The sequence below is a fragment of the Rhopalosiphum padi genome, chromosome 2 (assembly GCF_020882245.1).
Source record: "Rhopalosiphum padi isolate XX-2018 chromosome 2, ASM2088224v1, whole genome shotgun sequence".
Lineage (NCBI taxonomy): Eukaryota > Metazoa > Arthropoda > Insecta > Hemiptera > Aphididae > Rhopalosiphum > Rhopalosiphum padi.
The window spans coordinates 74263350-74285504 of NC_083598.1; the positions used below are offsets into that span (position 1 = coordinate 74263350).

Sequence of the window (22155 nt, forward strand, 5' to 3'; positions counted from 1 at the left end):
AAAATGTATTATATTTTAACTAGATAAACAAATAATCATAATAATAATCATCCTTTTAACAAATTACGACTATGAGCTATACAAATATTGCATTTTTACATTATAGATAAGGATAATATAAATATCATATATGAAGTAATGGATAAATCTTATAAACTCTAATAGGTATCAAATATACTCTCGAGGAACGCCAATGTTTTACAATAAAAATCTGTGGTCTAATATTGTGTAACAAATAAAACTAATAACAAACTTTTTAACGTTACACAAAATAAAATTTAAATTGTTTTAGTATATTATTATTTATTATACACACTTACACGGTAAACATGATGGGTATGGTGTGTTATTTTGGTCAACATTTTCTCCGTGAATCATTTAGAATCAATAATATCGATTTTATACACGAAAAGCGTTACGAAAATTTGAAAATTGTATACTGAGATCGTTAAAAATCAAAACCTTTAATATGTTATAAATTTATAACACATTTTCCATCATATTTTTGTGACTTACTTACTATTCGTATTATTATGATTAATTGTTTTCGTTTAAATTATGACATTTTCATAATCCAAACATAATAAATTTCAAAATATTACTTGGACAGTTGGTACTTATTAAAAAAAGTGTTTAATTTAAGTAATTAATACGAATAATAGCAAATAATATTCAATTTATTTGTAAATGAGCTAAAATAATAATTAATTTTGTTAATTAAATTAGATAGGTAGTGTACAATATTATAATATTTACATATACCGAATTATGCAAATAACATATTATTTCGATATAATTTTTTTATGGTGACGTATATAATGATAATATTTGATAATTTTGTTCCTTTACTTTTATGATTTTAACATGATATTAAAATTTTAAAATTATATAATGGAGAGATAAATGTATAAATATATATTTTAATTGATTGAATTACCTATTTTCACCGTTGACAAATGTACGAGTTTGATGGACTGCTACAGTGGACAAATATGCACCAACTACTATAGGTCAGCTATACCTATTATAAGTTATTACGTTACGTTTGGTGCTCATCAATATGCATGTAAATTCAGTACATTGGTGGTGTAATGTATACTTACGTAAGTAATAATCGATTCCGTATTAAGACAGCGACTACAACTATTATTATTCTATTATAAATCTACTATAACTGCTCGTACACTAATTTACTTAGGTGCGTATTACTTAGGTAATTATATAATCTACATACATATAATATTATACAGGCAATTAAGATTTAAACTCGTATTTGAGCACTAAAAATTTAAACACAAAAACGGTTATAATAAGTTGTTGAATCAAATATTTTAAGTATTTATGGCAATCGTTATTCTGATTTTGTTAAAGGGTGTACTATGTAAATTTCATCGGTATAATTATTGATTTGTAAAAATATATGTAAGACTCTACCGGTGGATACTGAACTGGCATAAAATAACCAATATTATAAAAAAGAAAGAAAATCCAATTTTGTATGCATAATATGTATAAAATATTTGTATAATAAAATAAATAAATTTAAACTCAATCTAAAGAAACATTTAAGCAATACAAAATAATAGTTTAAGACATTTAATACGTCATGCAATTAATTTTTCCTTAAAATGGGGAGGAAAATGTATCGTTGTATTAATTAAGTCTTACCTTGCCTAAAATTTAAAAATTAAAATTAAATTGACCAATAATATTGAAAGAAAGGTGCACTAATTTATCAGCTATAATAAGTGATCTCTCTTCTATACTCGAGCTAAATTAATCATGTCTGAAATAAAACTAATTAAAACAATTGGCTAAAGGCTCAATTTATTAGTTATATTTAATTGTTATAACTTTATCAGTATAGCAATACTATAAAATACGTGTCTGTTCTGTTGAAATAAATGCAAATTTATCAATTGTGTATAAAATGACCCTTTATATATACCAATTGCGCTAGTTTTGATTTTAGCTCGATAGACCAATTGCACTTTTTTAAATCAGATCGATTGGTTAAATATAGCAACTATTGATAATAATAACTATATTAAATTAAATAAGGAAAATTTATTAATTAGTTATAAATATAATAAATGTAGTTTTTTTCACATTTATTCAATTATTGATTTTCGTGAATTATTTTACATAATTAATATATCATTAAAACATAACAACTGCTTATTCGTTTTACTAAGAACTCGTTTAAAATGATCCATATTTTAACATTAAATAATTCAATCTAATACTTGATACACAACTAACAAAATAAAAGTATCAGCTATCATTAATGTGTTATTCAATTTATATAGTATTATTTTAATTTATAAATTAATATATATATATATAATTTATAATCAATGAAACAATAGGTATTAGGTAGCCTAATAAATATCTGATCAATGATGAAAACTTGTTTTTGTTTATTATTCAAATTAGTCAAATACATACTTGTGTACTTAAATATGCGTAATAATAATGTTTCATAAAATTCTGGATAGTAGGTATACTTTAACGATAAACCAATAATTAATTGATCGAAAAATACATTTTTAATTTTCAAATATATTTTTAGTAAATATCAAGTTGGATTATCATTATTTAATGTCGATTGAATAAGATTAAACAACAATATTTTCATACTTAAAAGTAAACAAATTTAAATGCAAAGCGATTAGTATATTGACTATAAAAATAAGTAGCACAATTGGTACACTGGCCCTAAACTAAAATTTTGTTTCGGATACAAATGTGCAATTGGTCCATTCCCAAATAAAATTAAGGTATAGTGACCATAAATGAAATGCATTTATAAAATTGTTAAAGCAGGGCAACATAAAATATTATTTTCACAAATCATTTAAATAATACCATATTATCTAGGCCTATTATTGAGAATATTTCCAATTTCCATAGTCATATGAAAGTTTATTTTTACATAAGTCACCCAAATATAGGTACATAATGTGTTTACTTGAGTTCTATCGAAATTCAAAGACAAAATTATATAAAATTAATGTAATGTCTAATTCAAAGTAAGATAATAAAATTAAAAAAAAAATGATAGTGCTAGAGATTGATATAAATATAATTTATTATAATACATAATGATTTTAAGTCTATTAGATTTAAAATATTTGCAAATTTTAGTAAATTGTTTAAAATAATATACCAAGCAATTTAAACACATGTAGCAACCTACATCTTTTATTATTATTACCAGTTCTAAAAATGTAATATTAAAAATATATTTTGATTTAATACAACATTATAATATTACGCGTGTTTAATACTTAATTTGTTTGGAAAATTATTATTACACTTACCTTTCTTATATTATTTCTTTTATTATAGTACATTATTTATATTTTCCCTGATTTATTTATTTTGTATTGTTTATACTAAAATAGGTGCTTGTGTTGGAGCTTACATGCGCATATCAATACGATCGAAATTGAAGAAAAAATATGTATAAAAGAAATATTCAAAATAAAATTAAGTATACTTTACATGGAATTTATGTATTTTTACAATACTGACATTTAGAATGTTTATTGTGTAAAATCGTTATGTTACCAAACCTATGACTAATAACAACAATAAATATAATAAATATATAGTATGCATTATGTACATACAATGTGTCTTCAATTATATCAATACTATTATGTCTAATATCTATGCATGTTTGAACATTTCTAAACAATTGTTGAAAAAGAGTTTATAATTAATGCAAATGCTAAAAATAAATTTGAAGAATATCATATAATTTTATATTCTAAAACAAATAGGCATAAACAGAGTTAAAAAGAGGATAGATCGATCAACGTGGTTTCAAAAAAAAAAAAAAAAATTCACTTCCATATCGTGTAGTTTAAAATAAAATAAAAATCATAGACAAAAAAAAAAAAAAAAATAAAAAATCTGATTCTATTTTCCGCAATACTACAGTATTATAACAATAATATCATAGCCAATATTAACGAACGACATTAAACGACAACTGGACGAAAAACGTGAAAAAAAATAGGATTTGTGGAAAGTTACGAGCGTAACGCGTCCCACCTTTTCTTATATGCCGCGCAGAAGATGGTTGTTGTTTTCAGGGGTTAAATCGTCTCCGTGTTATTGACAATTTCGCGAGACCAGCATCGCGAAAACCGAAATGCATCTCCGCGACAGTTGTTTTCACCCCAAAACGGCCAAGCAATATGATTATAGCGAATCGTTCGTCGATTAACACACGGACGCGCGTCATTCGGAGACCGTCGTTGACGTGGGACACTCGTCGATGACGTTTATGGAACACTCACTGCCGGCGTCGGACGTGTCCTGCAGCTCGTCCGTCGTGGTCGTGGACGACACCCGACTTCCGGGTTCCTGTTGGAGGTACGCCGCCACTACCGGACCGTACTCGTAACAGTAGTACGGAGCAGCGCCGGCGCCGGGAGGGAAATGATGTAACCCGTTGCCGAATGTCGATTGAGGGTGAAGGTAAGTGACGGAAGCGTGTTCGTCGTCGCCGCGGTGGAGGCGCTGATGGTGCACTTGGCTTCGGTGGTGTTGGTGCAGTTGCTGTTGCAACAGTTGCTGCATTCGGTAATCGCCACTAGCTGCAGCCGCAGCTGCCGCCGCCGCCGCAGCAGCCGCCGCCACCGCCACTGCGCCCTGGGACCCGTGTCTGGACGACTGGCGGTGATAGGCTTCTGATGACGTCTGGTGTACGGCGTCTTTGGGACACTCGTCGTCGCGGACCAGTACTTTGACCGCCACTCTTTTGGCCGGCGGACTGCCTCCGCCACCTCCACCGCTCCCGGACGGCACTTGCAACTGCTTGCGCTTGGTCTTGTACCGTCTGTTCTGGAACCATATCTTCACTTGAGTCTCAGTCAACTTAAGCGAGTGGGCTAGGTCGGCACGTTCCGGGCCCGATAGGTAACGCTGCTGGTTGAACCGCCGTTCCAACTCGAACACCTTCGACAGAGAATAAAAACTATACCGTTAGACGTTGAATTATATAATAATTATTTAGGTACATACACAGATTAACATATTGCGATTCATCAAACTTTTTACTATTTTTATAGTTTTATACTATTTATATTTTATTAATATGTATATTTCAGTTAATTGATTTAAAATTTATTAGGGATATAATACTGACCTGTGTGTGCGAGAAAGCGGCCCTAGACCGTTTTTTACGTTGTTGTATGTGCAGTGGTCTCTCACTGTGAGTCCGTAGAAATCGTGATAGTGCACTTCGGTGGTCTCCTGTCCGATTAAATATAAAATCACCATTACCTAAAAGTTCGATTCTCCTTCGGTATTCGATATCATGGAACTTAAGATCATCTGAAACATGTAGTAAATAAACTATAAATATATTATGTTTAAAGAATCACTAACAAACGTATCGATGGTCCCTAATCCTAACCAATCTATCTTAACAATCAAAGTTTGGAGTCAGGGGATGTGATTGGTTAGGGTAGACTTGTAACCTTATCTAACCCAAACCTACATAAACTATATCTACAACCCCACTATTTATCCACTTTACCCCTATAAAAATAATAATAAGTGAATATAATTTCTGCTTAAATATTTTACTTACTGAGAACTTTAGACGTATGATATACAATTATGGCTTAATGAAATATTATAATATGTAGCTAACAGGCGTGAACGCAGGAAAAAATTTCGGGGGGAGGGGGGGGGGTTGAAAAAATGTACATAAATATCACACTATTCATTTGTTGGTGAGGTAATTTATTTTTTGTTCTTGATATTTCGGAGGGGGTTTAAACACCCAAAACTCCCCCCTGCGTTCGCGACTGGTAGCTATAGCTGCAAATTGTCTTTAAGTTCAAAGTAAAAACATAGAAATATTGTTTAAATCGTACCGAGATCAATGTCTAACCTAAATAGAATCACAAAAGTATTTAATTGAAAATAGGTTTCTAGACCAAGATTTATACACGTTTATAATTGAGCTTGAAAAATTATCACGAAAACTGTAGTATGCTTCAATAATTTGGTAGGTTGGCTATTTTGTTTTTCATTATCTGCTTTTTGAACACATATGACCGTATGGGATCGGTGTAGCAAAAACAGAAATACTAATATATTATTGTGTTCAAACGTAATATTTATTATTTTCAACAAAATAAATGAAAAATTCTATATTTGTTGATTACGTTTCAAATTTCAACCCACGTATCTTCGATAAACAAAACAATGAGTTTAAATAATACTGTAATAAACCTAAGTCAATGTAAAATGTTTACACTAATAAATACAAAAATATTTCATGTAACGATATAACAGTTACTTTTTCATGAAATTGTCTCTCCAATACAACATCGTGTAATTTTTTTTCACAAATAAATAAAATATTTACTACACGCAAATATTATTATCATTATTTTAAGATATTATATCGTATTAATTATAATAGTAAGGTTCAAAGAATCTTGCATTTACTGTTTTTTTTTGAGTAGATTGTAATTAATTTTATTATTTTAAGTAAAATAAAATATTTGTTCTTTGAAAATTTTCTACAGCATCTCTCTATAGTAGACATTTAGTAATATTTCTCGGAAATGTCTACTATGTAGAGGTTTTCTCAACAGTGGACAACCCGCACTATAGTGGACATTTTATAATTCCCCATGGCTGTCCACTATACAGAGGTTTCACTATAGTATGTCAGTATGTGCAATTATGGGCGTGTGGCGATATAATAGGTAGCGCCGTAGCGGTATTTAATATTATAGAAATATAGACCTACATAATATGAATGGGTGGTAAAAAAAGTATGTGTTATTGACTGAGACGTAAAAAAACACTCCGTATGCAGGATATGATATTATCACAAGTAAAATATGTATTCGGGCGCGTATTCTTATAAATTATAGTACCTATTGTAGTAATGCATTTTCGCGGCGAGGACTGTCGGGTGGTACGCGGAAAAAGAGTCGCCGGCCTCTCGTCGGGTGTTGGCTACATACACACCAATATAACAACGACGATAGTGTAAAACGATTTGTGTACCCAACTTATGCACATTGCACGTATAATAGGTATCATAACTGCGGTAACGGTCGCAACGGCGGCGGCCGTACAAGCCCGTGCCCAGCGTCGGCTAATAGCGTTAAAAGGTTTTTATTATTTTTTGCCGCTTCCCCGGTATGAAATAATAAGAAATGACAATAATAATATAATATGGGTAATGTAAACGACGTGACGTGACACTTGCACCACTTGTACAGGACCCGTGCTTTTACCTTGACACGCGCACAGCACGCGCTGTTTTTCTTTTTCTTTCTCTGTTATAATATACGCCATCGTGTCGTTTATAACTCGGCTAATGGACGGTATGGGTGCCTATATAATCCATACACATCCGAAAACTACTACAATACTATTATAATATATTTTATTGTATTAGTCGGTTTTTTTAACGCACTACACCGAATGATAATAATACAACCATTAAGTTGCGTTTAAATTTATCATGATGTATACATATACTACTATTATAATAGTGCCCATACATTATACTATATATGTATACGCGTGATGTTTTATTTTTTTTTTTATTAATTGTTTACGGAACTCAAAAACATCGGCCTTACTTAATAGCTATAGGTATACGTACAACGTGTGCAACTGCAGCTATAATAGCAATATAATAAACACGTTCAGAGGGGAATCGGTTTTGTTGTCGTGCTCGACGATTTTCACTTATACCATATTTCCCGCCACTGTATACTGTGCGGTCTCGCATCGACGAACGTATAGATATTTAACAGAAATAAACGCGCTATTATTTTAGTTAATTTAGTTATAATGGTAAAATTTATAGAAAAAAACATTGTTTGTCGAGCCAATCATTACTATATATTATTAGAACGAGATGATTTATTATTTGAGATATTTTGAATGAGCGATATTGTCAAATTGTTAAGATATTCATCCAACAAAGGCAATATAGAAATATATTATACCTATACCAATAGTGTTTTGATTTATTTCTTAATTCCGTTCAATGTGGATTTCGATGTTTCTGTTCATTTACGAACAACTATAATATTAATGCCGATTTGAAACACACCCAAAAAAATATAATATATATAAATAAATTATCAAATAATTTACACGAAACGCGCGATTATTTATATTATAATATACACATAGGTCACTTATTCCAGCTCCCTCGCGTATAGTCCCGTTATTATATACTTATTATTTTCTAATTGATTTGAGCTGTCACTGTGGACGGTAATCAGATAGTTATATATATATATATGATATATAATATATTATATTATACGACGCGTGTATATAATACTTCAGTGGCGGCGGCGGTAAGGAGGTGGCGTGGCTGGAGTGTGTGGGGTGTCGGAAGAGCACTCACCGCGAGGCTTCTGTTAATGCATCGCACTTGACTTCCAAACAAAATGCGCGTATATATAGTCTGGTCCGTATATATATATATATATATTATATATATGTATAATAATAATAGTACTACGTGATCCGTTTGTTTGCTCGCCTTGTGAACGGGCTCTCCCGCAGCCGTCACCGTATGTTTACCTATACGGGACATAAAATAATAATAATATATTATATTATCAATTGACCCCGCACGCCACTGCCACCACTGTATTATATACAGCCACCGCGAGAACCACTGCAACCATATCGTTCGAGGGGTGAGCGCGCGCGCGTTCAAGTGGATAATCACGGATCGAAAGAGTTTCCACAGATCGGTCCGAATAAGAGAGAGAAATGCGGCGTAGTAGAGAACTAGTGATTTTACCGCGGGAAAGAGTGTGTGAGAGAGAGAGAGAGAGAGAGAAAACTAAACTATATAATATTATCATTATACCGATATGTCTATACTATTATCTATTAATAATTAATACATTACACACGTTGTCGCGCGCAACAGCAATCATCCAGTCGGACACGACGGATAACATTGTACCTACAACAGAACCACATTATTATAATATTGTCATGCATAAAATAGTCATCGGTTTCGTAATGAGTGATGATTTAACCCCCTTTGAGCAACTGCGATCGTGCAGGTTTACATGGTATTCTCGTGGTTAATTTTCTATTCTCAATTATATATTGTACGTAATATTATATATTATCATGTCCGTGTATGATATTATTATATCGTCCGCTATTTCTGTTGCTGCCACTACTGCTGCAACGTCACTATATATTTTATGTTATTATCGTTTTAGAATGCGTACCTATACTTAAAAACCTCTATAGTTCGTTATTATGGTTTTTGACCGTCCGCGTAACACGGAAACTTAAAAGCAATGAAGTAATTGAAATTAAACGTTATAATATCTTGAGTATATAAACATTCACATAGATATGTTGTATTTTATTATGTAAAATTTTAATCATTGTATACTATACGTATAGTATTATATTATAATATATCTACACACAGAATCGATAACCTAATCTACATATAAAACACCTAGCTGAAAACGAGTTGTGTCCGGTAGATATAAAGAAACTGAACGCAAATCAAGAAATATTTTTTCCATATAAATATTACGTTCTTATACATTTATCACAGAGGAATAAATGTTCTTTTGTTGCATTTAAAACTAATAAAAATAAAAAAATTTTAAAAATTTTACACAGGGAAAAAAGATTAAAATAAAATAAATTTTTATACGATAATAATAAAAGTAGGAATTAACTTTTAAGTAAAAGTCTTGTAAAATATATGTAGCTGGTAATCATATAATAACATTTAAAATTATAACAAATGAAATAGTATAAAAATTAAGGAATACAATTTTACAAATATAATATAATATATTTATTATTTTTATTATTTGAACACCCCTAATACCTAATAAAATTGATATGGCATATATCTATATCTATATATATAATTATTAATATATCGATATATATAATAGCCAACTCACATAACCATTGCGATCAAATGGAACTTTGGATATGTGACGAAATTTATGATGAATTGATGAGTATCTGGTGCATTGATAAGGTCGATGAATTCACCTCCAGTAAGTGTATGACCAACAAGTGTGAGGAAACACTTAACGACTTAACGATGACAAAATTATGCGTATAGAAGTGCACGTGTATTTCAGTGTTTTGTATAATACATAATAATACAAGTTACTTTATAAAGTTCATATTATGCGTATGAAAGCACAAACGTATCTTAACATGGTACACAGCAAGAACATAAAAAAAAATTGTGTGCTCTATATTATATCGATACACGCGCGGGCCGATGCTATCGGTGGATCGCTGTCTGCTATATCATAATAATTACCATAATATAATCAAACGACAATGTTCAATATTATATAATAATATTGCCATCGTCATCGTTACTAAACGTTTATGGAATAGCGTTTTTTATAATATTATTTTATAATTCGTAGATAATCAGAAAATATCCTCTAAATTATGACCGATATAATCTCATAGATATATAATTTTTACTTACTATAGTCACGGAGAGTGAAACAAACAAAAGGCAAACCCCTTAGTGGTACATAAAACAAATTAATAAATATGTATTGTATATATGCACTTTATTTTGGGAAAACATTTTTTAAGCTTATTGTATTATAAACATAAAAATTAATTAGAAATATAAGTCAACATTTAATAAATTGATGAGTTTTTAGTTTATAATATAGCAATTAATCTATAAAGCAAAAAAATAATATTTTGAATGTTTTTTGCAACATCAATATATCACAATATCACAATTTAGTGGTTTACACTTTACAATTACCTCAGAAATGCCTATTTGTTATGTAACAATAATTAAATTACACAAGTACATACATCATACATGTTTATTATAATTAATATTTACTTAAACTTGAACACGCAATTGTTTACACAAATGCATAAAAAAATAGGCAAAATATAATATGTCAAAATGAAAAATAGTTTTGTTTTTATTTAACGTAAATACGTAATAATATGAATAAAAAAATAATATATAACGGGTTAAAAATCATAAACCAATATTATAAAGTCCTAAATACGCATACTTAACTGTACAATAAAGAAACAAAGTTGTAAATATTATTGTTTGAAATAAAACTGTTAGGTATATACATTATAAATAAAACATAAATAATAATATTATATTTAATTTGGCAGATCCACCAATAAAAAACCAAAATAAATATGTTTTACAAATAATTAATTTTTGATTACAATTTTTAGTAGACAGTAGAAACCTCATATATTATACCGACCACGGAGGTGAAATATTTAATTCAAGTATTAATTGACAGTAAATGTACACATTTCACTGTATTAAATATTGATTTTAGATTATAAAACTATGTATTCGATACTACTCGTATTTATTTATTCAATACTGTCATATTTATACGTGGCTATAAATTGAAAGCGGCAGAGGGATAAATATTATAATCAAATAACATATTTTAATATCTAACTCTTAAATGTGACATGATTCAGCTTACAACATTTGAAATTCAAATATGACGCGACTAGGAAATTCATTAAGAATAAAAATAAAATAAACTACAAATGATAGATGCGATGGAGTAATAATTTAATATTGATTCGACAATACATAATATGATGGTATAAGTATACTTATTATATAATAATTTATCGACCTAAGTAAATGAATAACATAAAAATAATACTATAGATTAATTGTATAAAATAATTGAATAATTGAATAATAGTAATATAATTTAGGTAATTTTTTTTATCGACAAATAAATTTTCGAGGAACCGGTGATAATTAAAAAAAAATAATTACTCGTCGGGAGGGTCACTTTTAAACTCTTTTATTATATTCGATGTATTACCTATCATGATACAATGACGGTTTTGCGGTGTTGCTATCGTGTATCCTACGTCACTCCCGCAGAATATACATAAGAACGGTTGACAAAAAGTCAGTGAAGCGGCTATTATTATGGAAAAATATTGTATGGCCTAAAACTGCGATATTAAAATCATCGTGGCGATGTATATAGATACAAATGATACATTATATATACCGTGGTGTGTTCAATTTTAAAGGTAACAGGAAATATTTCGAACGCATGACCTTTAATTTGATTTGGGTTTTTTTTTACAGGGTACAGGACATATAAATACATATTATGTTTTTCATAAATTTTAATTTTTAACTTTTTTTATCTGCGCAAAAATTTCTTAAATAGGAACCACCATTTTTGACACTGGATTTGGATTGCTATATTTTTTTTGAGCAACTTTGATCTTTACAGTTTTTTGATATCTTCAAAATTGACATTTTTAAGACAGTCGAAAGTTTTAAATTAGGTGATTTGTAATTATCGCAATTTCAGCGCTCTATCTTAATCACATATTTTTAGGTATAATTTATCGATAAATTCCAATGATATTTTTTTATAAATTTTATGTAATAATAAATACACCTTGTAGTTTTAATCAAAATAAATTATTATAATAATAACTATAATTACAAATCACCTAATTTAAAACTTTCGACTGTCTTAAAAATGTCAATTTTGAAGATATCAAAAAACTGTAAAGATCAAAATTGCTAAAAAAAAATAGAGCAATCCAAATCCAGTGTCAAAAATGGTGGTTCTTATTTAAGAAATTTTTATTTTACTGCGCATGCGCAGATAAAAAAAGTTAAAAATTAAAATTTATGAAAAACATATGTATGTATATGTCCTGTACCCTGCAAAAAAAACCCGAATCAAATTAAAGGTCATGCGTTCGAAATATTTCCTGTTACCTTTAAAATTGAACACACGGTATATAATAGGTATTACTTTTTTAAAAACTAAACTCATAGTTACAAAATATTATGATGCTGTAGCACAATCAATACATTATTAATATTAGTACGGAGTTAGATTACACTTTTGGTCGCAAATCTTGTCGGGCATATCGCATTTATACCCAGACGTGTCGGTTAACTTATCCGCGCACACGTAACACGGGCCGTTGCATTTACAACTAGAACCAGCGTCTTTACAGTTTCTAACGCAATTAGATTGATGGAAGTACTTATAGTTGCCGTTATCGTCTATGCCACAATTGAAACACATATACTTCTTTGTTGAACTTTTGTACGTGCAATCAAGTCCAAGTGTGTGGCATGCCGAACCCATGCACTCCGTACACGACGTGTAAGTATGGTAAGAAGAGTCTTCCAATTGCTTCGTGTTCCCTGAGTGGACAGGATTCAAGTAAAAGAAATTCAATAGTACCGTGAAAATAAACACAGACGCGACGTTGTTCGACGGAAGAAACATTGTTTTTCGGATATCTTCAAGTTTTTTTTACAATACAATATTTATTATTTTGAAATGTGTTAAATTGTTACTCTGCGGTGGAACGAGGTTGCGCACTTGCGACTTCACTCGGAGTTAATTTGCTGATTTTATTATTTTTATTACTGCGAGAAAAAAACATTAGCGAACGGTGAATATAACGAACGAAATTATTACAATTATTATTTGTATGTGTGATAACGGTCGATGGGTTGACACTAAATTTTAAATCTGTAAATTTCTCGTATCCAAACTCCTGCGGTGAACGCGATCGTGGCTTAATTTAATTGGTTGGATCTAAACGTGGTAGGGTTATATGGGCGGTCGAATGATCATCCGAAACCATCATAATATAAATCCACATCATTAAAATCACATCATTCACATCACATTCTAATCACAAGAATCTATATTATAGAGGGTGATTAATCAAGCACACTCATCACTTTTTTATTCTTCAATAATGTAGTTGTTCAAAACATGAACTTTTAAAAAATTTTAAATTTACTTAAAGATGATATTTTCAAACAATTAAGATGTTTGTACTAATTAATTGAAATAAAGTAATTCGTTCAATTTTTTTCTCGCGATGGATGAAAATATAGCCATATTATGTGATACAGTGTAACTTTTAATTTTTATTCAATGATAATTTTAATGTTTACTGTTAAAAAGATTGCCAACTTCTGCTGTAATACAATGAATATTATATTATGTGCTTATTATTTTATCTCTTTTGTCAAGAATTATATAAAAAAAAAACTGAGCCGTCGCGGGACGCCTGGCAGATGTGGAACATCAATAATTTTTTTTTTGTAATAATATTGAAAATTATTATTATTTAATTATTATATTTTTTTAAAATTATTATTATTATTAATTTTTTGTCGAGCTTCGGCGAATTGAGCCGACGAGCCACGAGTGGGGCGTCGCCACGCCACAGTCGGTCTCACTACCGTACCGCGCCATTAGATGTTTCACATCAATATTTAGTTTATTCTGCTGATTGATTTTTTTCTTTGCATTTTGTCAAAATGTGTAATCAATTAAAGCTAATAAATTTTGATCACTAATAGTGAAAAATATATAAGTAGCATTTATGATGGAAAATACAATCAGTATGGCATAATAAATTTGCTAATCATAAAACCTACCATACTACATAAATAATCATATTATACAATTATAAAAATATAATAGACAACCCAATATTCACGTTGATAATGTTAAAGTCTTTGAAATAAGTACAAATATTTTTGTGAATTATTATTTTTCTAAATATTTTTAAGTATCATTTGTCAAGTGTGGCCATAGAACTTTTGTTTTAAAATGTTAATTTATTATTAAAATAAACTATTTATACACTTACGTCTTATACAAAACGCATTATTAATGGTGCATATTTATCGATATGTTTATGAATACCATTAAATGGACAAACGTTTTAATTTTGTTTATTTATTCTTAAATTAAGAAGTATGTTTACATTAAAACTCGAACGTTTTAATTTTGCTTCTCTTTTAGTAAAACGTTAAAATTCTACAGTCAGAATGCACAATAATCTGATAAATTAGTTATATTAAAAATCTCTAACATATACATTAAATACAATCAGTTAATCAACAGTAATATGGGTATTAAATAAATTATGGCAAACAGGAATATTTAAATAAAATCATGTGGTTAACATTAAATTAGGGTGAAGATAATAGCAATAAAATCATTATAGAATATATCACATTTTACGTTGAATTAAGAATTTTGATATTATGACATGTAGTATTATTTAAAAAAAACTAATTACACGTTATGTCTATAATATGGCTATTTAATATTTAAAATTTATTTTATAAAAATTCAGTCACCCGATATTGACTTCTTATATACAGAATATAAAATAATAAATTAAGAGATACAAATTTAACACAAATTAAATAAATACAGTTGTCAGAATAACTCGAAGTTAAAGGGAGATAAAAATTTGTTTCGAGATGTGTATTATTTGAGATATCTAACTCAAATTTATATTTCTAAGGGAATAGAAAAAAATTCAAGTTTTCAAGTTTTTCGAGTTATTGTGACTCAACTAATTACTAATTACTTAGAAAAGTCAATAAAAATTTTTAATATTTTATCAAAGACATAATTGTATATATTATTTATATAACCTGATTAATATTCAAAATTTTACTTTGTACAATATTACTAAAGACTTATATATTTTTAAATATAATAGTATAACAACTATACCTAACATTCGTTTAAATTAAAAATTAAGATTAAAATTGTTTACAGCATACAAAATATATTCTATTATTATCATATTTTCCATTTGGTAAGTGTTATAAAATTTTCATTATTTAATTTATAGTGTCAAAATAAAAATGTAATTACACATAGCAATATTGGTGTTCGAACGAATATGTAAATTGTACCGTGCTACCATGCACTACAATTTTTTAAGTTTTGGATAGTAAGAATAAAACTAATAATTAAACTATATCTAGATACACCAGGAATTAATTAACATGATCTTCAATAATAATAATAATAATAGTAAATATTAATATCATTATTATTTAATTGTTATTATTACCCATAATACCCTTTATGAATAATACATTTTGGATTTAATGTGGATTTTTAAATTTTTTTTTTTTTTTAATTGGAGTGACCCATTACTTCCTACATGTTAAACTATTTTTCTTAAAGTTTTTTTTTGGGATGAAAGATGAATTTTTAATGATATGCTCACCAAAATATATAATAATACATTATAATTTATAATTGACAAATTTTAATTATTCTAACGATTTCTAAAGCTATAAAATAATAATTTAGCTAAAAGATCTTTTGCTTTAGATTCAATATTACTTGAAAAAGTCTTTTAAAATTTTCCAAAAATTGAAAATAAAAATAACTGAAGTCTAGAAATGGTTCTTGTAAAATTGCTTGTCCTGGTTGTTAACTTAACTGATTTTTATTGCTCACCGTATTCACGTTTACGAGACGACAAACTCGACAAAACTGATAAATATACGATATCGTAATCATTAGAACAAGCACAATTAATATTTTATAAATTATAATATATATGATAAGTAGTATAATATTATAAGTTGTAATAATACTGCAGTTATGAGATTTTATGAATCAAATAAAAATATTTTGTTTGAACCATTAATAAGTATAAGTATTAAAATATTAAAATTAAAATTTTACATCTCTTTAATTAAAAATAAAGAAATTATTATTTGAGCACGATTCGTTTAGGAATACGCAATCGGACCAAACCCGTTAGTAGAAAATTAATTAAAGATAATAACTAGTTATATATTAATAACTCATTGTTCATCAGTATAAAAATAAACACTAAGTTTACAAATTAAGCTACAACGATTCTATATCATTCGAATTGTGTTTAAATCTTAATTTATCAAAAACGGTAACTTACCGTATAACGAATAATATAGAATGATTCATCGAGCGTGCTTAACTCCATTTCCTTTTCTTTATGAATAAATTAAAATTCTGATTTATTGAATTTTGGAGAATACTCAAAGATATTATTTTTAAAAATCCAAATTGGGATGAATTTTTTAAAAGTAAATTGTCTTTTTTTTATTTAGATACATCTAAATCTAAATTCAATTAAATGTTTTCTGAGTTATTTACTCGTGTTTGGAAATTGTAATAATTTTACATCGTGTATAAAAATTACATAATATTTAGTCTAGTTATTTTAAACCACATTATACCTAAAAAATGTTCACAGTTGTAAAATAGTAAATACTTATAAGTTAATTGTAAGAAGATGTCAGCGCAATATTTAATTTCTCTATCAAACCGACGAGTACGTAGACAAAACGCATTCATGTAAACTCGTTTTATATACATTTTGAGTAATCTTAGAATAAAGTCACTTATTAATTATTATACAAAATATAGAGAATAATATATTTAAGTGTTTTGTATTTTTTTTTTTATTGAACTTTATAATTGACTTAAAAAATTTTTTTTTTTTGTATTTGTCAACTTGAATAGATTTTAAATTGCTATACAACAATATTTAGATAAATAAATGTCATAATTATTTCAAAAATATTATTTTCTATAATTTTCGTATTGGTAGCCGTATTTTAAAAAATACTTAAAAATATAAAAGAAAATGATTTTGTGTGAATGTGTTTTGTCCATGTTTTAGGTGGGAAATAGAGAAAATACATAATACACTGTTGACGTTTACTTAATATTAATTATTATAATTCTTAATTCATCATAACCCCCATACCTTTGAAATATATTACTAATTCTAAAACTATAAAGTTTAGTTATTCAAAAACTACTCGTTCGAATTTTAATGTACATTTATCGAAATGTTTAAATCAATAATCTGCTTATAAATTAAAAATAAAAGAATGGTTCTTTCTATATTTAAACTAATATACTTATAAATAGGGCTACAGGGATTTTTATGCAAATGCATCTTTCTTTCTGGTGTTTTGAAACGTTGGTCTGTAAGTACAAAATGTGTTTTTGGTAATACTGATTATTTTAAAGTATTTTTTTTTGCATTTTTTGACGTTTTTAGCGGTGATACTCGTTTTTGCACAGTACACAATTTTTTACCTGTAAACTGACAACTGGTTTGCGTACAACGAAAAATTTGAAAATCTGCTAATACACATTTTGACCTGTAAAATGACGGTCCGTTTGTGTACTTAATTTAGACTTATATTGTAACTTAGTACATAGTTCAAGATAGTAGATATCATTTATCATTTATCGATAAGATACACGTACTAATTGAATTGAGTATAATCAAGTTACAATTTTAGCCGGTGATAATTCGGCTACGTTTTGAGTTATTATAATATATACCATTATACCTATTACTATTATGCGTATGGTATAGTTGAACGTGTGATGTTAACGATACTAAACAGACAGTCTTAGGCTTGGATTACACTATGCGTTTTGTCGGTTACCGAGAAGCCTGTAAAAGTGAGCAGGAAAATGTTTTTTTGAATTTTGGTAGACTTTTGCAGTTTTGCTATAGTTGATGTTCGCAAACGGGTATCACCCGTTTTTAGAGTATTTTCTTAGTTTTTAGAGCATTTTTCACAATTTCTTCATAAAATGAACGAAAATTGTTGCGATTTACAAGAGACTTTCGGCAAATTGCCGACGGTACGAATATTAAATTATATATGTATAGTATCGTCGATAACAATTTTATCATATATTATAAAAAAAAATTAAAACAAAAATTTTTAAGCTATGATAAATATAATTTAAATGCATTTTTTTAGTGCAGTCTTTGAGTTTTTTAAGTCGTTTTTTGAGATTTTTTAGGGCATTAAAATCCTAGCTCTAATTATAAATATCCCAACAAAACATATGCATTGGGGTGGGGGGGGGGAGGGACGCATTATCATACCAAAGAATAACCGAACAAATAAATAAACAAATATTATACGATAAAAAAATCAATAATATAGAGGTGCTACTATATTTTATAGCTACTCAACCGTATATATACACGGACGGACTTGCCTTTTTTGCCGGCGCATTTACTGTTGGTCATGTCCAGCGCTCCGTCGGTACAGTTTTTGGCGCGACGTGCAGCAGGTGCCGCCGCGTCGCCTTCTCCGTCCCGGCCCACCCGGTGGTCATCGCTCTTCAGAATGTCCGCTATGGAAAACGGAGTGAGATTCTTGTCTTCGGTCATCCGTGCGTAGTTTGTACAATTCACACACCGAAATCGTCGGACCGCAGCGATTCGCAACTGTTATATTGCCTCGCCCGTGTGTTCGTCGTCTGCTGCAGAGTTTCTCGGTTTCGGCCCAATCGCCGCCGATTGTTATAATATGACGGGCGTGTGCCGAGCGCGGCGGAACGGCCGAAAAATCGCGTCGGGTCCGACGGACGGCGGTGGTGAGTGTCGTGTGGCGTGCGGACGGGGCGTACGACAAGCGGATGACGTCCGGACGCGATGTCGCGTCGTATGTAATATCTCATGCGCGCGCGTGTATATATCGTACACTGTCGGGTGGCGGCGCGGTACTGCGTGCCGGCAAAGGGTCGTCGTATATTATCTCTGTCGCGGCGTGGTCGAGAAAGGGACCGGCCGCCCGGCGACGGGCCAATGGCGAACGCGGCCGCGGGACGCGCGCTCTAGACGCCCTCCGACCGCGAAACCGCCCGCCCAAAGTTTCGACTTACGCGGTGTGCGCGCGTGTACGATAAGTGCTGGACGCGCAACGGTGTCGGCCCCGAAATCGGTCGTCGCCGTAAGCAGATATACGAGACGATGCCGCCGTGTGGTATATATTGGTGTGTGTATATATATATAATATACGTAATATTATATTAAATCGCTTTGTCCGCGATTAAATAGCTTTAGCGTATATTTATAATATTATGTGCACTGTAAACAAGACGATATATTATATTATACACCTGCGACCCGCCTAATATATCGTATTTTTTTGTTATAACGCACGAACTATGTGTAGTAGAGCTGAAGGGTTGTTATTTTTGTTTAACGTAAGTCCATATGACTATGCTATATATTATTATAATACTCAAACCGATTAAACTGCACATGCATAGGAAGTAACTACGTATATATATATAATAGTATAGTACTTGTTATAGATTCTCATACATAAACGTTTAAAAGGTTTAAACATTTTAAGATTTGAGACTTGACGATACGTGACGATGAAACCTATTATACGATTAATCGTTTGTTGTTATACATTATATTATGATAAACTAATATTTTTTAGTATATAGTTTAGTTTAGTTTATATTAATACAATTTATTTACTGTATTATTTTATTCTATTCTGTTATAGAATCATTACTATTCTGTGTCAAAAAACTTCTAAGTTGGCGTATATTATAGAATATTGTTGCATTTTGAATTCATGCATATATATACTCGTGCACTGGAAAGTTTTAGTACATATCGTCAGTTATTAGGTACTTATTATATCCAAAACAATATCCGGCCATAGATTTTTTGTATTAATTTGTATGTATAACATAATAGTATAATACACTATATATGTTTATATACTAATAATATATATATATACTCATCTACTATTTATACTAAAATAAAAATATATAAGTATATAGCAAATTCATTGTATCATATAATTTTAAATGAAACGGTCGTTTTCTAAAAAACAATTGTACATTATCTACACTTGAGTAAGAAATCCAATATACGCACAAAGAGTACAACACGCAACACTAAATAAACAAATTCTTACATACATATATACATATTCCATTTATATTGTAAATATGTGATACGTACTATATTTATATATTATATATTTTCACGGAAGAAGGCTGCGTGCGGGTTTCATTTTTTTTCATTTATAAATATAATACTGAATATTATTTGAATTTCGGGGGTTTTTTTTTATCAGTTCAACACAACAATATTTTAAAGATTTTTATATTCTGTACGTCAACATATTATTTTTAAAAAAAATAGACAAATTAATAATATTTATGACCATTCCTCCTCCGTAAAAGTACACACTAATAATCATTATTATTATTATACTTAATAGTTATTAAGTACAGACCATGATATAATTAAAACATATTTATATTATCGTAATTGTACAATGTTTCGAATTTTATGTTATTCGTGTATCAAACATATTTCTGTATCTCCAATAAACTTTTTAATCGCTGATATTAATGGTTAATAACTAATAATACGAGTACTATGAATATTGTAAATTTTCATAAAAATAAGTCTTTTTCTCTGAAGCTTGAAACAAATTTAAATACAAACACTAAAGATGTAGGTAGCAATAATATATTATTTATACCTGTAAGTAACTAAGACTAATATAACATTTACGATTAAACATATTAATTAAATAATGCGTCGATGAAAATCTAATCTCATGCCCTATAATATTAACAAATAATAGTATGGTTATAATATTAAACTTTACTTTCTTAGAAATATACAATTAAAAAAAAAAAAAAAAATTTGTATATTTATAGTATAAAAATCATTTACTTGACTACCGTGTGTTTATCGTTTGATATAAAGGAGAACGATTTAGTCGAAGGGTACTTTCTATGTTCTACGGTTTCGATGAATATATGTTTACGTAAACAGTATACTATTTCCCGCATAAACATAACATATAATATAGAGGCACCGAAGTTACACAAACCATGTACTTTTACTATAACAATTTTTTCGTCTATAAAAATATCTATATCCCTACTTAAGTATTCAATATTTCTTTTGAAATTTGTTAAAATCAGAACTATACGAGTTATCAAATTCGTTGATCTACGTATTTTTTTATCTCACTTCATATAATTATATGTACAAGTAATGTTTAAGTATAATTTATAAGGATTAGCGGTTTTAAATGTTCCTGAGATCATTGATTTTAGGGCTATATTATAGTAATATATAGTGTACATGGCTTATTAATTAATAATTATATTATTAGTATTTAGTGTATGATGGTAATGGAACAAGTATAGTATAGTTAAAAATGATAAGATAAATTGCCATGTTCCATATGTGATTTATATGTATTTCTTTAAAAGTACTTGAAAACTTTACAGGATTCTTAGAGATGTGTTTAAGAGAATAAATTGATGTACATATCGATGTATTAAACATCTCTTATGATGGTGCCTAATTGCAGTGGTTAAGAAAACAACAACAATGATCAACAGTCAAAGTGTTTTGAACACACTAAAAAATCGCCAGCTGTACATTTTTAACCGGACGCACTTGTGGGGGGTTAGG

At 29.1% G+C, this 22155-nt stretch overlaps 1 protein-coding gene and 1 long non-coding RNA gene across 3 annotated transcripts; one reads left to right on the top strand and one right to left on the bottom strand.

The window, feature by feature from the left end:
* Nucleotides 1-751: 751 nt before the first annotated feature.
* Nucleotides 752-3630, top strand: LOC132921615 (uncharacterized). Its single transcript, XR_009660918.1, has 2 exons — nucleotides 752-1103; nucleotides 3408-3630. It is a non-coding gene; the product is annotated as an uncharacterized LOC132921615 (long non-coding RNA).
* A 113-nt stretch (nucleotides 3631-3743) lies between these two features.
* Nucleotides 3744-19468, bottom strand: LOC132921613 (homeobox protein zampogna-like). 2 transcript variants are annotated; one of them, XM_060984737.1, is made up of 4 exons: nucleotides 10517-12902; nucleotides 8930-8986; nucleotides 5162-5349; nucleotides 3744-4971 (listed from the first exon to the last, which is right to left on the bottom strand). In XM_060984737.1, the coding sequence occupies exons 2-4, from the start codon at nucleotides 8979-8981 to the stop codon at nucleotides 4252-4254; spliced, it is 960 nt and encodes a 319-aa protein (XP_060840720.1). In that variant the 5' UTR covers nucleotides 8982-8986; nucleotides 10517-12902; the 3' UTR covers nucleotides 3744-4251. The 2 variants fall into 2 exon arrangements, with proteins under 2 accessions (XP_060840720.1, XP_060840719.1); XM_060984736.1 differs by lacking the exons at nucleotides 8930-8986; nucleotides 10517-12902 and adding an exon at nucleotides 18900-19468.
* Between the last annotated feature and the right edge of the window lie 2687 nt (nucleotides 19469-22155).